General features: G+C 36.0%; 1 protein-coding gene across 3 annotated transcripts in view; it reads left to right on the forward strand.

Annotated features, from left to right (window-relative positions):
• Positions 1–17763, forward strand: part of LOC137427997 (neuron navigator 3) — a 122902-nt gene that overhangs the window by 97767 nt on the left and 7372 nt on the right. For all 3 annotated transcript variants that reach the window (XM_068117886.2, XM_068117887.2, XM_068117888.2), the window contains 3 exons: positions 443–517; positions 661–829; positions 7186–7448. In XM_068117886.2, the coding sequence (XP_067973987.2) occupies positions 443–517; positions 661–829; positions 7186–7448 (507 nt within the window). The remainder of the gene's footprint in view (positions 1–442; positions 518–660; positions 830–7185; positions 7449–17763) is intronic.

Below are 17763 nucleotides of genomic sequence, written 5' to 3' on the forward strand. Positions count from 1 at the left end.
GGACGAATTTATCAGATTTTGCCGAAAATCCAGATTCGGATCCAGATATTATAATTTTTGTAGGTGATTCTTTACCATTGAAAGATGGGGCCAAAATCTATATGTACCATGATATTTAAAGAAGTTGTTGACGAGTTATGACAAAACTAGGTGGATGAGTTGGGTAGGTGACAAGAACACACCGGTTAGATTTTGGTTTCGGTCCGGATGCAGATCCGGCCTATCGGCGGGATACAAAAGTGAAGAGTTCAACCTGGTGTAGGCATGCTCTCCACCGAGTGCCATTCTAGTTTGCAATATGTTTCCCATAAATGATCAATCTTTCACATCTAAGGCTTGCATATCTAGCTCTCCAACAAATATCTCATGGAGACGAGTCATATATACCTTCACCCCTCCGCAATATCCTCTCACCTGCCTCACTTGTTTTCTTTCCCATCAGCAATTGGGTTCTGTTTCTCTTCGCACTGAAGCTTCATGGGAAGCTTTGGATTCCATCCTTCGACTTCTTTTCAAGGTATGAACATCATGACTGTAATTGTTATATTTCCCTCAGCAATTATTAATTATTATTATCAAATACTATTTGTACGTAAGTAAATAAGCAACTTAGAGTCACTTAGTGATAGCATCCTATCATCAGACTATAATATTTTCCAGGAGTACCTGATCCGCATTGACCCCACATCATGCCTGGGCCTTGGCTGGGAAAGTGTTACTGGCTACCAGCTAGGAATTGCCTTTCGCTGCCGCTCCCTCCCATCACCTCCTCGGCTGCCAGCTTCATATGCCACAGCACAAAGTGCTACAGTCCGTCTCATGCTCAAAGGCAAGTCATGTGCTGGACATGGTTTCGCATAAATGGTCATGAAAATGAAAATGAATGTTAATGGCCCAGTATAAATTGGGAAGGAAGTCCAATTAAGAGAGTTCGTTGCTGTTTAGTAGAATAAAACGATGGCCCACCTATGGTACACGTTTTGATAATAGTGGGGGGGCCAATGTTTTCCCGTTGAATTCAAATGTTAATTTGTGGACACTGGTTGGGTTGTCTTTAGGGATGATAGAAGTTGTAGAAAAAATATGTCTCCATTTTTTTCAAGTTCTTTATAGCGGCCATTTTGGATTATCAAAATGGCGTTTGTTGAAAACCGAAATTGTCATTATCTTGGCTTCTAAATGACCTAGAGTGTTAATTTTGGTGTCCAAATGTACATATTTGCGGATACTTAATCCAATAAACACACATTTATACACCTACATATGATCAAAAGGGTTCTTATGGCAGCCATCTTGGATTTTCACGCACTTATGCCAACACATATATATATTTTTTTCCATCATTTTCACTTCTAAATCACATAAAGGCTGGACTTTAGTGTTCAAATGTACACTTATAATGTCTTTGTGCAATATTTTTAGTTGGCAGTGTTCATTGTTACATTGAAGGATCTCCATCCTCCTCATCATCAGTGTTATCGATTCCCATGGGGCGCTCCTGACCCGTGTTACCACACACCTCTTCATCTGCCCCACACATACACATCTCAGAACAGTTGAGATGCTGAGACCTGCATGAGCAGTGAGACATGCATTGGGTCTTCTTGCAGTTACATTTGATTAGATGTGTGATGGCAGCTGGGGCTGGAGGGTCCTTGGTTGTGATGGGCACCAGCTGATCTCCTTCTGCTCTCCATCCATGTTCTGTTGGTTGTGGAAGCTGGGGGTCCGGTACATCAGCCTGATGCCACACCATGGCCTGGAAATGTGCACGAGCAATGGCTTCATGTAAAGCTCCCCGTGTTGGTGGCAGCTTCTGTGCCTCTAGCTGTTTCTTGGTAAACAGTCTCCACCTCAGCTTGCCCACATCCACAACTGTAGTACGAGGCTCATACAGCTGGCATACAAATGCCTCAATGTCACTTTCTGTGTCAGCTCTCAGCTCCTCAGAGGCCCCAAGGTCATGAAACGCAGATACCACCTCAACAGAGCACCTATTGAGGGCTTGCCAACATGTGAGCTTTCCCTTGCCGGCAAACCGACCAGTCTGGTCTGCTCCCGTGAATGCATGGAATCCTGGTAGGGCTGCAGCCTTCCTGACACCAAGTTCATGTACTATTGGTTCCAGTGAGATTTGCCTCTTCTTGTTCCCCACACCCGTGATGAAGTATGTGTCTTTGCATAGTTCATGGTACCGGTGGAGTGCTAGGATGAATACATCAGTATCAGGTGACTGAATGTACAGCTGTGTTGCACCTCTTCGGACGGCATCTAGACTGTGAAGAAAGATCCTCGTATCAGCCTCCTCCTGGGAGCTACGGAGATGCTGTACATCCATGCAGTTGGAGAAGACATCCTGCCTTGAAGTGACGATGAAGACCTTGGTAGTCCCCTCAAAGTGACACAGAGCTTTCTTTGCCAGATAGACAGTTAGCTCATCTTTGGTGTTGGTGTGCGACAGGAACTGTTTTGCTGTCAGTTTCCCAATCGGGGTGCTGTCTTGAACGTGGTAAGCAGTGGGCGGCTCGCCACCTTGGCGCCTCTCCCGTGTGGCCTCTTTCAGTGAATTTGGCAGATCATATCGGTCAAACACGAGGTGGACTTCATCATACCCGTTGGTCTTGCAGTCCAGTGTTGCATTGAAATGGCCAGCCCACTGGGCACATGTTTTGACCCATTGTGGCTTACCCATTGCTTGCACTAATGCCATGCCGTCTATGACAGTCACCTTCTTGGGAGGGGGTGGAGTATGTTCAGGATTGTCGTCGTCTGGCTGCTGACCAGTGCCAGTTGACTTCTTGGGTAGATCTTCTAGGATGCCCATGAGCTTGCTTTTGTCTGTGCATGGTAGTAGTGTCCCAGCCATTGCAAAGAGGGTTCGTGGAAGCGCGGTGAATTCATATTGACCTATGGCATCCTTCAAGTTGATCTCTGGTCGTGAGCGGGCCACGATCAGCATGCGCGCAAACAGTGACCTGTCGTCTTTCAGCTCTACAACCTTGTCTGCCAGTTTGTGCTTCACAGCTTTCCTGGCACTCTTCCACATCTTCAGTTTGACCTTTCCCATTCTGGCCCAAAGGTTGATTTCATTTGTGTTGATGCGCTCTGCAACAAACGTGTTATACGCTTTCTGACCAATCTCATCTTGGTTGCAGACATCCTTCTGTACTTCAGCTGGCATCACCACCTTGGTGATGATAGTCGTCAGGTCTTCACCCTCATGCGTCATGGGATTCATGGACTCTCTGATCACATTCTTCAGTCGACGAATGCTGTCTTCCTGCCGAGCCCAGACTGTGGTTGATAGGTCGTGGTGCTCCTTGCGTGTAGCTGATTGTGAGCCAGCCATCTGACGGGCTTCTTCAGCAAGCCTACTCAGCTCTGGTGCTGTCAGAAAGAACCTTTCGCGGGCACTGGCATTCTGGGTAATGCCCACAATACCCCCTGTCACCTTCATGATCCTGTTGATGTGCTCCAGTGCATGGTCCACACCTACAGCACAGAAGGGGATTTCATTCTTATGGACACCGAACCCATGCAGGAAATCCAGAAGCTTCTTGTTTCTGGTGGACTGATGGACTACAATGGCAACGGCAAGCTGCTGTGGCCATTCTAAGCGATGGCGGAATGGTGCATCTGGCTCTTTGGGCTTGTACGTGACTTGGCGTTTTGACTTGTAGCCGTACATGATGTTCTGACTGATGGTTATAACATCTCGATGAATAGTGGCTGAGCGCATAGTCTCTGGCTCAATGCTCGTGGCTGGTCCTTCCAGTAGCCAGCGGAGGAAAGCATAGAGTACTTTGGGTACATGCTTTTCAGCATCATCAGTGTTCATTTCCCCTTCAAATTGCCATGGGTGCTTGTTCTGACAAGCAATGGCACTGCGGAGAACAGAGGCACTCTCAAACAGTTGTTCGATGTTTTTTTCATTTGTCTTCGTCATTGCATCTTCGACAGCTGCATCACGCACGGCAGTGGAGAATACACAGTCTGACTCGTTTCGACGTTTTGGTTTCATGAAGTGAACGTCATCAATGTGAGAGTTGATTTTCTCCTTCATGCCTTGGGTAGTAGGTGATGGGACATTGTGCACACCATTATTGTCAAGAATCCTGGAGTAAACCGACTTCAGGTCAGACATGTTGAGAATTTCACCAGCTTGGAGTAGAGAGCGAACAAGGCTGACAAACTCAATGTCTGCGGCTATTTTGATAACATTAGTTTCTTGCAGTATGTGTTCTTTGTCATCACTTGATGTCCCACTCTTGGGAGCACGTTGGACATTCTGCACCCAGCATGGGAGATGATACTTGACGTCGATCGCATGAGCATCATGTGCACTGATGGCAGCACTCAGCTGAACTTTCCACTTGTGGTTGCTGCCTTCTTCAACAGCTTTCTTCAGCTGTTTACCTGCGTTGAACGTGCATACAACATGTACACTTTCCTTAGTGACCTCTTGACAGAAGAAACAAAGGTCTCTGTTGAATGGAGTTGATGATGAACGTGTGAAGCGAAGAGTCTCGTCTTGCGTAGAACCTGAGGTACTTGCAGCGGCAGGTGCAGAAGAAGGACGTCCACACCTCTTATGAAGATGCTGGGTGTCGCCATGTTCGCAGGCTTTCTGGTGGCGAACTCTAGCACGCTCCAGGTGAGCAGTGTTGCATGTAGATCCATAACATGCCCGGTGCCACTTTGCTTTATTGTTCCTCAAGTCAGTGGCAGTGAAACAGCTTAATCGTTCGCTGATCTGTTTGAAGTCGGCATCACCATATCGTGCCCTCTCCTGGATGAACTGGAGAAACTTTGCATATGAGCCCAGTGCTGGCTCAGTCACTAGTGCACCTTGGGGATCCTGGCACTGAATGCAAAGTGTGAAATCAGTTTCTTTCTTGGTTTTCTTGCTTTTTGGCTCCATCATAGCTCAGGGTCACGAATCTGGAACATACAAATAACAAATAACAATTAAGATAGATGTGCATTAAGTTAGATTTTGGACACTGGTTCGGCTGTGCCATAAAAACCTATTTTTATCCCTTGTAGGTTATTAAAGAAGGTTTCATTCAATTCTCTATCCCCAAAAATGTACAACTGGACACCAGAATCGAAACTCTAGGTCATTTAGAAGCCAAGATAATGGAATTTTACGTTTTCGACATCCGCCATTTTGAAAATCCAAAATGGCCGCCATAAAGAACTTGAAACAATTGGAGACATATTTTTTCTAGAACTTATATCATCCCTAAAGACAGCCCAACCAGTGTCCAAAAATTAACAAGCAATTTCACCGGGCATTTCAATCTGCTACATTGGCCCCCCCACTATAAGGAGGGTGGACAATGGCTGAAGACAGTGGGTCGATTTAGGCTAGAACAATTGAGGGGGTAGTTATGGGCTGGAGTGTGTGAGTGGGTAGTTATGGACTGGAACAAGTGAGTGGGTTGTTATAGGTTGGTGTGCGTGAGTGTGTCGTTATAGGCTGGAGTGTGTGAGTGTGTAGTTATAGACTGGAGTGTGTGAGTGTGTAGTTATGGGCTGGAGTGTGTGAGTGGGTAGTTATGGACTGGAATGCGTGAGTGGGTTGTTATAGGTTGGTGTGCGTGAGTGTGTCGTTATAGGCTGGAGTGTGTGAGTGTGTAGTTATAGACTGGAGTGTGTGAGTGGGTAGATATAGGCTGGAGTGTGTGAGTGGGTAGATATAGGCTGGTGTGTGTGAGTGGGTAGTTATAGGCTGGTGTGTGTGAGTGGGTAGTTATAGGCTGGAGTGTGTGAGTGGGTAGATATAGGCTGGAGTGTGTGAGTGTGTAGATATAGGCTGGAGTGTGTGAGTGGGTAGTTATAGGCTGGAGTGTGTGAGTGGGTAGTTATAGGCTGGAGTGTGTGAGTGTGTAGATATAGGCTGGTGTGTGTGAGTGGGTAGTTATAGGCTGGAGTGTGTGAGTGGGTAGTTATAGGCTGGTGTGTGTGAGTGGGTAGTTATAGGCTGGTGTGTGTGAGTGGGTAGATATAGGCTGGAGTGTGTGAGTGTGTAGATATAGGCTGGAGTGTGTGAGTGGGTAGTTATAGGCTGGTGTGTGTGAGTGGGTAGTTATAGGCTGGTGTGTGTGAGTGGGTAGATATAGGCTGGAGTGTGTGAGTGGGTAGTTATAGGCTGGAGTGTGTGAGTGGGTAGATATAGGCTGGTGTGTGTGAGTGGGTAGTTATAGGCTGGAGTGTGTGAGTGGGTAGTTATAGGCTGGTGTGTGTGAGTGGGTAGTTATAGGCTGGTGTGTGTGAGTGGGTAGATATAGGCTGGAGTGTGTGAGTGTGTAGATATAGTCTGGAGTGTGTGAGTGGGTAGATATAGGCTGGTGTGTGTGAGTGGGTAGTTATAGGCTGGTGTGTGTGAGTGGGTAGATATAGGCTGGTGTGTGTGAGTGGGTAGATATAGGCTGGAGTGTGTGAGTGGGTAGATATAGGCTGGTGTGTGTGAGTGTGTCGTTATAGGCTGGAGTGTGTGAGTGTGTAGTTATAGACTGGAGTGTGTGAGTGGGTAGATATAGGCTGGAGTGTGTGAGTGTGTAGTTATAGACTGGAGTGTGTGAGTGGGTAGATATAGGCTGGAGTGTGTGAGTGGGTAGATATAGGCTGGTGTGTGTGAGTGGGTAGTTATAGGCTGGTGTGTGTGAGTGGGTAGTTATAGGCTGGAGTGTGTGAGTGGGTAGTTATAGGCTGGTGTGTGTGAGTGGGTAGTTATAGGCTGGTGTGTGTGAGTGGGTAGATATAGGCTGGAGTGTGTGAGTGTGTAGATATAGGCTGGAGTGTGTGAGTGGGTAGATATAGGCTGGTGTGTGTGAGTGGGTAGTTATAGGCTGGTGTGTGTGAGTGGGTAGTTATAGGCTGGTGTGTGTGAGTGGGTAGATATAGGCTGGAGTGTGTGAGTGGGTAGATATAGGCTGGTGTGTGTGAGTGTGTCGTTATAGGCTGGAGTGTGTGAGTGTGTAGTTATAGACTGGAGTGTGTGAGTGGGTAGATATAGGCTGGAGTGTGTGAGTGTGTAGTTATAGACTGGAGTGTGTGAGTGGGTAGATATAGGCTGGAGTGTGTGAGTGGGTAGATATAGGCTGGTGTGTGTGAGTGGGTAGTTATAGGCTGGTGTGTGTGAGCGGGTAGTTCTTCTCACCTGTACTTTGATCACTTCAGGACCTGCGGAAGGCTGTGTCGACTCCCTGGCTCTACTGTCGCTCTCTCCAAAGCCATGTCTCCTGCGTTCCCTCTCACTGTTATCCCTTCATCGGCGCTTTGTACTGTCAGGCCCCCCTGACTCACAAAAAACACGCTTTGCCCTCGGACTCGCCTGGCATTTGGCAAACGTGCACGAAAGGACGGAGGACGTGGAGGAAGCAGATGACGCGGCAGGTGCTGAACCTGTAGTTTTAATCAAACTGAAGGAGCTGACGCTCAAGGTAAGTTTTAGGGTTTTACTTGTATACCAGATTTGTGCATTAATTGTGGTTTTAACTGCACAATACTGTATAAGGATAAAGGTGGTGGTATTTTGTTGTTATTTATCTCAGCCATGTTTTCGGCTATGCCGTGGACCATTGGTCCACTTTGGTTGATGAGGTGCTGGAGCCTCAACTTTGTCGATCTGCATAGGGGTTGAATTTTGTAGATCTGCATAGGGGTTGAAATTTGTAGATCTGCAAAGGGGGTTGAACTTTGTAGATCTGCATAGGGGGTTCAACTTTGTAGATCTGCATAGGGGGTTGAACTTTGAAGATCTGCATCGGGGGTTGAACTTTGTAGATCTGCATATGGGGTTGAATTTTGTAGATCTCCATATGGGGTTGATTTTTGTAGATCTGCATAGGGGGTTGAACTTTTTAGATCTGCATATGGGATTGAACTTTGTAGATCTGCATCGGGGGTTGAACTTTGTAGATCTGCATATGGGGTTGAATTTTGTTGATCTGCATAGGTGGTTGAACTTTGTAGATCTGCATCGGGGGTTGAACTTTGTAGATCTGCATATGGGGTTGAATTTTGTAGATCTCCATATGGGGTTGAATTTTGTAGATCTGCATATGGGGTTGAATTTTGTTGATCTGCATAGGGGGTTGAATTTTTTAGATCTGCATAGGGGGTTGAACTTTGTAGATCTGCATAGAGGGTTGAACGTTGTAGATCTGCATCGGGGGTTGAACTTTGTAGATCTGCATATGGGGTTTAATTTTGTAGATCTGCATAGGTGGTTGAACTTTGTAGATCTGCATATGGGGTTAAATTTTGTTGATCTGCATAGGTGGTTGAACTTTGTAGATCTGCATATGGGGTTGAACTTTTTAGATCTGCATCGGGGGTTGAACTTTGTAGATCTGCATAGGGGGTTGAACTTTTTAGATCTGCATAGGGGGTTGAACTTTGTAGATCTGCATAGGAGGTTGAACTTTGTAGATCTGCATATGGGGTTGAACTTTTTAGATCTGCATCGGGGGTTGAACTTTGTAGATCTGCATAGGAGGTTGAACTTTTTAGATCTGCATCGGGGGTTGAACTTTGTAGATCTGCATAGGAGGTTGAACTTTGTAGATCTGCATAGGGGGTTGGATTTTGTTGATCTGCATAGGTGGTTGAACTTTGTAGATCTGCATAGGGGGTTGAGCTTTTTAGATCTGCATGGGGGGTTGAACTTTGTAGATCTCTATATGGGGTTGAACTTTGTAGATCTGCATAGGTGGTTGAACTTTGTAGAGCTGCATAGGTGGTTGAACTTTGTAGATCTGCATAGGGGGTTGAACTTTGTAGATCTGCAGCATGCTGAGGATCTCGTCTGCTCTTCGTTCAGTCACCGTGGGATATTTAACGCCCCTCAGCAATCTACGCTAGCAGACACACACATCTGGCTTAATGTTCCATCCGACGGAGAACACACATTTCTGACGCAACTCCCAATCTGTGAAGCACCAGCCCAACAGCTTATGGTCAGATCAGGAAAGTAACCCAGACAAACCTCAAAGGCAGTGCGCTTCCTCTGCGCCATCTTTTCAGATTAAAAGAGGTGATTCGTGGACGTGTTCAAAAAAAATCTCACAATGTGATGGTGACGGATCATCGGGACATTCCATTCGTTACAGCTTTGATATTTATTTATATTTTTGATATTTATTCTTGATGCTCACTTGATATTTATTATTGATGCTCACTTGATATTTATTTATTATTGATGCTCACTTGATATTTATTTATTATTGATGCTCACTTGATATTTATTTATTATTGATGCTCACTTGATATTTATTTATTATTGATGCTCACTTGATATTTATTTATTATTGATGCTCACTTGATATTTATTTATTCTTGATGCTCACTTGATATTTATTTATTCTTGATGCTCACTTGATATTTATTTATTATTGATGCTCACTTGATATTTATTTATTATTGATGCTCACTTGATATTTATTTATTATTGATGCTCACTTGATATTTATTTATTCTTGATGCTCACTTGATATTTATTTATTATTGATGCTCACTTGATATTTATTCTTGATGCTCACTTGATATTTATTTATTATTGATGCTCACTTGATATTTATTTGTTGTTGATGTTATTCTTGTATTTATTGTTGATGCTCACTTGATATTTATTTATTGTTGATGTTATTCTTGTATTTATTGTTGATGCTCACTTGATATTTATTTATTGTTGATGTTATTCTTGTATTTATTGTTGATGCTCACTTGATATTTATTTATTGTTGATGTTATTCTTGTATTTATTGTTGATGCTCACTTGATATTTATTTATTTTTGATGCTCACTTGATATTTATTCTTGATGCTCTCTTGATATTTATTTATTCTTGATGTTATTCTTGATATTTATTCTTGCTGCTCTCTTGATATTTATTTATTCTTGATGTTATTCTTGATATTTATTCTTGCTGCTCTCTTGATATTTATTTATTCTTGATGTTATTCTTGATATTTATTCTTGCTGCTCTCTTGATATTTATTCTTGATACTCTCTTGATATTTATTTATTCTTGATGTTATTCTTGATATATATTCTTGCTGCTCTCTTGATATTTATTTATTGTTGATGCTCACTTGATATTTATTCTTGATACTCTCTTGATATTTATTTATTCTTGATGTTATTCTTGATATTTATTCTTGCTGCTCTCTTGATATTTATTCTTGATGCTCACTTGATATTTATTCTTGCTGCTCTCTTGATATTTATTCTTGATGCTCACTTGATATTTATTCTTGATGCTCACTTGATATTTATTCTTGATGTTATTCTTGATATTTATTCTTGCTGCTCTCTTGATATTTATTCTTGATGCTCACTTGATATTTATTCTTGCTGCTCTCTTGATATTTATTCTTGATACTCTCTTGATATTTATTTATTCTTGATGTTATTCTTGATATTTATTCTTGCTGCTCTCTTGATATTTATTCTTGATACTCTCTTGATATTTATTTATTCTTGATGTTATTCTTGATATTTATTCTTGCTGCTCTCTTGATATTTATTCTTGATACTCTCTTGATATTTATTTATTCTTGATGTTATTCTTGATATATATTCTTGCTGCTCTCTTGATATTTATTTATTGTTGATGCTCACTTGATATTTATTCTTGATACTCTCTTGATATTTATTTATTCTTGATGTTATTCTTGATATTTATTCTTGCTGCTCTCTTGATATTTATTCTTGATACTCTCTTGATATTTATTTATTCTTGATGTTATTCTTGATATTTATTCTTGCTGCTCTCTTGATATTTATTTATTGTTGATGCTCACTTGATATTTATTTATTCTTGATGTTATTCTTGATATTTATTCTTGCTGCTCTCTTGATATTTATTTATTCTTGATGTTATTCTTGATATTTATTCTTGCTGCTCTCTTGATATTTATTTATTCTTGATGCTCACTTGATATTTATTCTTGCTGCTCTCTTGATATTTATTTATTCTTGATGTTATTCTTGATATTTATTCTTGCTGCTCTCTTGATATTTATTTATTCTTGATGTTATTCTTGATATTTATTCTTGCTGCTCTCTTGATATTTATTTATTCTTGATGCTCACTTGATATTTATTCTTGATGCTCACTTGATATTTATTTATTCTTGATGTTATTCTTGATATTTATTCTTGATGCTCACTTGATATTTATTCTTGCTGCTCTCTTGATATTTATTTATTCTTGATGCTCACTTGATATTTATTCTTGCTGCTCTCTTGATATTTATTTATTCTTGATGTTATTCTTGATATTTATTCTTGCTGCTCTCTTGATATTTATTTATTCTTGATGCTCACTTGATATTTATTCTTGATGCTCACTTGATATTTATTCTTGATGCTCACTTGATATTTATTCTTGATGCTCACTTGATATTTATTCTTGATGCTCACTTGATATTTATTCTTGATGCTCTCTTGATATTTATTTATTCTTGATGTTATTCTTGATATTTATTCTTGCTGCTCTCTTGATATTTATTTATTCTTGATGTTATTCTTGATATTTATTCTTGCTGCTCTCTTGATATTTATTTATTGTTGATGTTATTCTTGATATTTATTCTTGCTGCTCTCTTGATATTTATTTATTCTTGATGTTATTCTTGATATTTATTCTTGCTGCTCTCTTGATATTTATTTATTCTTGATGTTATTCTTGATATTTATTCTTGCTGCTCTCTTGATATTTATTTATTCTTGATGTTATTCTTGATATTTATTTTTGCTGCTCTCTTGATATTTATTTATTGTTGATGCTCACTTGATATTTATTTATTCTTGATGTTATTCTTGATATTTATTCTTGCTGCTCTCTTGATATTTATTCTTGCTGCTCTCTTGATATTTATTCTTGCTGCTCTCTTGATATTTATTCTTGATACCCTCTTGATATTTATTTATTCTTGATGTTATTCTTGATATTTATTCTTGATGCTCACTTGATATTTATTTATTGTTGATGTTATTCTTGTATTTATTGTTGATGCTCACTTGATATTTATTTATTCTTGATGTTATTCTTGATATTTATTCTTGCTGCTCTCTTGATATTTATTCTTGATACTCTCTTGATATTTATTTATTCTTGATGTTATTCTTGATATTTATTCTTGCTGCTCTCTTGATATTTATTCTTGATACTCTCTTGATATTTATTTATTCTTGATGTTATTCTTGATATTTATTCTTGCTGCTCACTTGATATTTATTTATTCTTGATGTTATTCTTGATATTTATTCTTGCTGCTCTCTTGATATTTATTCTTGATACTCTCTTGATATTTATTTATTCTTGATGTTATTCTTGATATTTATTCTTGATACTCTCTTGATATTTATTCTTGATACTCTCTTGATATTTATTTATTCTTGATGTTATTCTTGATATTTATTCTTGCTGCTCTCTTGATATTTATTCTTGATACTCTCTTGATATTTCTTTATTCTTGATGTTATTCTTGATATTTATTCTTGCTGCTCTCTTGATATTTATTCTTGATACTCTCTTGATATTTATTTATTCTTGATGTTATTCTTGATATTTATTCTTGCTGCTCACTTGATATTTATTCTTGATGCTCTCTTGATATTTATTTATTCTTGATGTTATTCTTGATATTTATTCTTGCTGCTCTCTTGATATTTATTTATTCTTGATGTTATTCTTGATATTTATTCTTGCTGCTCTCTTGATATTTATTCTTGATACTCTCTTGATATTTATTTATTCTTGATGTTATTCTTGATATTTATTCTTGCTGCTCTCTTGATATTTATTTATTCTTGATGTTATTCTTGATATTTATTCTTGCTGCTCTCTTGATATTTATTCTTGATACTCTTGATATTTATTCTTGATACTCTCTTGATATTTATTTATTCTTGATGTTATTCTTGATATTTATTCTTGCTGCTCTCTTGATATTTATTTATTCTTGATGTTATTCTTGATATTTATTCTTGCTGCTCTCTTGATATTTATTCTTGATACTCTCTTGATATTTATTCTTGATACTCTCTTGATATTTATTTATTCTTGATGTTATTCTTGATATTTATTCTTGCTGCTCTCTTGATATTTATTTATTCTTGATGTTATTCTTGATATTTATTCTTGCTGCTCTCTTGATATTTATTCTTGCTGCTCTCTTGATATTTATTCTTGATACTCTCTTGATATTTATTCTTGATACTCTCTTGATATTTATTTATTCTTGATGTTATTCTTGATATTTATTCTTGCTGCTCTCTTGATATTTATTCTTGATACTCTCTTGATATTTATTTATTCTTGATGTTATTCTTGATATTTATTCTTGCTGCTCTCTTGATATTTATTTATTGTTGATGCTCACTTGATATTTATTCTTGATACTCTCTTGATATTTATTTATTCTTGATGTTATTCTTGATATTTATTCTTGCTGCTCTCTTGATATTTATTCTTGATACTCTCTTGATATTTATTTATTCTTGATGTTATTCTTGATATTTATTCTTGCTGCTCTCTTGATATTTATTTATTGTTGATGCTCACTTGATATTTATTTATTCTTGATGTTATTCTTGATATTTATTCTTGCTGCTCTCTTGATATTTATTTATTCTTGATGTTATTCTTGATATTTATTCTTGCTGCTCTCTTGATATTTATTTATTCTTGATGCTCACTTGATATTTATTCTTGCTGCTCTCTTGATATTTATTTATTCTTGATGTTATTCTTGATATTTATTCTTGCTGCTCTCTTGATATTTATTTATTCTTGATGTTATTCTTGATATTTATTCTTGCTGCTCTCTTGATATTTATTCTTGATACTCTCTTGATATTTATTTATTCTTGATGTTATTCTTGATATTTATTCTTGCTGCTCTCTTGATATTTATTTATTGTTGATGCTCACTTGATATTTATTCTTGATACTCTCTTGATATTTATTTATTCTTGATGTTATTCTTGATATTTATTCTTGCTGCTCTCTTGATATTTATTCTTGATACTCTCTTGATATTTATTTATTCTTGATGTTATTCTTGATATTTATTCTTGCTGCTCTCTTGATATTTATTTATTGTTGATGCTCACTTGATATTTATTTATTCTTGATGTTATTCTTGATATTTATTCTTGCTGCTCTCTTGATATTTATTTATTCTTGATGTTATTCTTGATATTTATTCTTGCTGCTCGCTTGATATTTATTTATTCTTGATGCTCACTTGATATTTATTCTTGCTGCTCTCTTGATATTTATTTATTCTTGATGTTATTCTTGATATTTATTCTTGCTGCTCTCTTGATATTTATTTATTCTTGATGTTATTCTTGATATTTATTCTTGCTGCTCTCTTGATATTTATTTATTCTTGATGCTCACTTGATATTTATTCTTGGTGCTCACTTGATATTTATTTATTCTTGATGTTATTCTTGATATTTATTCTTGATGCTCACTTGATATTTATTCTTGCTGCTCTCTTGATATTTTTTTATTCTTGATGCTCACTTGATATTTATTCTTGCTGCTCTCTTGATATTTATTTATTCTTGATGTTATTCTTGATATTTATTCTTGCTGCTCTCTTGATATTTATTTATTCTTGATGCTCACTTGATATTTATTCTTGATGCTCACTTGATATTTATTCTTGATGCTCACTTGATATTTATTCTTGATGCTCACTTGATATTTATTCTTGATGCTCTCTTGATATTTATTTATTCTTGATGTTATTCTTGATATTTATTCTTGCTGCTCTCTTGATATTTATTTATTCTTGATGCTCACTTGATATTTATTCTTGATGCTCACTTGATATTTATTCTTGATGCTCACTTGATATTTATTCTTGATGCTCACTTGATATTTATTCTTGATGCTCTCTTGATATTTATTTATTCTTGATGTTATTCTTGATATTTATTCTTGCTGCTCTCTTGATATTTATTTATTCTTGATGTTATTCTTGATATTTATTCTTGCTGCTCTCTTGATATTTATTTATTGTTGATGTTATTCTTGATATTTATTCTTGCTGCTCTCTTGATATTTATTTATTCTTGATGTTATTCTTGATATTTATTCTTGCTGCTCTCTTGATATTTATTTATTCTTGATGTTATTCTTGATATTTATTCTTGCTGCTCTCTTGATATTTATTTATTGTTGATGTTATTCTTGATATTTATTCTTGCTGCTCTCTTGATATTTATTTATTCTTGATGTTATTCTTGATATTTATTCTTGCTGCTCTCTTGATATTTATTTATTCTTGATGTTATTCTTGATATTTATTTTTGCTGCTCACTTGATATTTATTCTTGATACTCTCTTGATATTTATTCTTGATGCTCACTTGATATTTATTCTTGATGCTCACTTGATATTTATTCTTGATGCTCTCTTGGTATTTATTTATTCTTGATGTTATTCTTGATATTTATTCTTGCTGCTCTCTTGATATTTATTTATTCTTGATGTTATTCTTGATATTTATTCTTGCTGCTCTCTTGATATTTATTTATTGTTGATGTTATTCTTGATATTTATTCTTGCTGCTCTCTTGATATTTATTTATTCTTGATGTTATTCTTGATATTTATTCTTGCTGCTCTCTTGATATTTATTTATTCTTGATGTTATTCTTGATATTTATTCTTGCTGCTCTCTTGATATTTATTTATTCTTGATGTTATTCTTGATATTTATTCTTGCTGCTCTCTTGATATTTATTTATTGTTGATGTTATTCTTGATATTTATTCTTGCTGCTCTCTTGATATTTATTTATTCTTGATGTTATTCTTGATATTTATTCTTGCTGCTCTCTTGATATTTATTTATTCTTGATATTTATTCTTGCTGCTCTCTTGATATTTATTTATTCTTGATGTTATTCTTGATATTTATTTTTGCTGCTCACTTGATATTTATTCTTGATACTCACTTGATATTTATTCTTGCTGCTCTCTTGATATTTATTATTCTTGATGTTATTCTTGATATTTATTCTTGCTGCTCTCTTGATATTTATTTATTCTTGATGTTATTCTTGATATTTATTTTTGCTGCTCTCTTGATATTTATTTATTGTTGATGCTCACTTGATATTTATTTATTCTTGATGTTATTCTTGATATTTATTCTTGCTGCTCTCTTGATATTTATTCTTGATACTCTCTTGATATTTATTCTTGATACTCTCTTGATATTTATTTATTTTTGATGTTATTCTTGATATTTATTCTTGCTGCTCTCTTGATATTTATTCTTGCTGTTCTCTTGATATTTATTCTTGATACTCTCTTGATATTTATTTATTCTTGATGTTATTCTTGATATTTATTCTTGATGCTCACTTGATATTTATTTATTGTTGATGTTATTCTTGTATTTATTGTTGATGCTCACTTGATATTTATTTATTCTTGATGTTATTCTTGATATTTATTCTTGCTGCTCTCTTGATATTTATTCTTGATACTCTCTTGATATTTATTTATTCTTGATGTTATTCTTGATATTTATTCTTGCTGCTCTCTTGATATTTATTCTTGATACTCTCTTGATATTTATTTATTCTTGATGTTATTCTTGATATTTATTCTTGCTGCTCACTTGATATTTATTTATTCTTGATGTTATTCTTGATATTTATTCTTGGTGCTCTCTTGATATTTATTTATTCTTGATGTTATTCTTGATATTTATTCTTGCTGCTCTCTTGATATTTATTCTTGATACTCTCTTGATATTTATTTATTCTTGATGTTATTCTTGATATTTATTCTTGCTGCTCACTTGATATTTATTTATTCTTGATGTTATTCTTGATATTTATTCTTGGTGCTCTCTTGATATTTATTTATTCTTGATGTTATTCTTGATATTTATTCTTGCTGCTCTCTTGATATTTATTCTTGATACTCTCTTGATATTTATTTATTCTTGATGTTATTCTTGATATTTATTCTTGATACTCTCTTGATATTTATTTATTCTTGATGTTATTCTTGATATTTATTCTTGCTGCTCTCTTGATATTTATTCTTGATACTCTCTTGATATTTATTTATTCTTGATGTTATTCTTGATATTTATTCTTGCTGCTCTCTTGATATTTATTCTTGATACTCTCTTGATATTTATTTATTCTTGATGTTATTCTTGATATTTATTCTTGCTGCTCTCTTGATATTTATTCTTGATACTCTCTTGATATTTATTTATTCTTGATGTTATTCTTGATATTTATTCTTGCTGCTCACTTGATATTTATTCTTGATGCTCTCTTGATATTTATTTATTCTTGATGTTATTCTTGATATTTATTCTTGCTGCTCTCTTGATATTTATTTATTCTTGATGTTATTCTTGATATTTATTCTTGCTGCTCTCTTGATATTTATTCTTGATACTCTCTTGATATTTATTTATTCTTGATGTTATTCTTGATATTTATTCTTGCTGCTCTCTTGATATTTATTTATTCTTGATGTTATTCTTGATATTTATTCTTGCTGCTCTCTTGATATTTATTCTTGATACTCTCTTGATATTTATTCTTGATACTCCCTTGATATTTATTTATTCTTGATGTTATTCTTGATATTTATTCTTGCTGCTCTCTTGATATTTATTTATTCTTGATGTTATTCTTGATATTTATTCTTGCTGCTCTCTTGATATTTATTCTTGATACTCTCTTGATATTTATTC

The sequence above is a fragment of the Myxine glutinosa genome, chromosome 5 (genome assembly GCF_964187855.1).
Source record: "Myxine glutinosa chromosome 5, kmMyxGlut1.1, whole genome shotgun sequence".
NCBI classification, from domain to species: Eukaryota; Metazoa; Chordata; class Myxini; order Myxiniformes; family Myxinidae; genus Myxine; species Myxine glutinosa.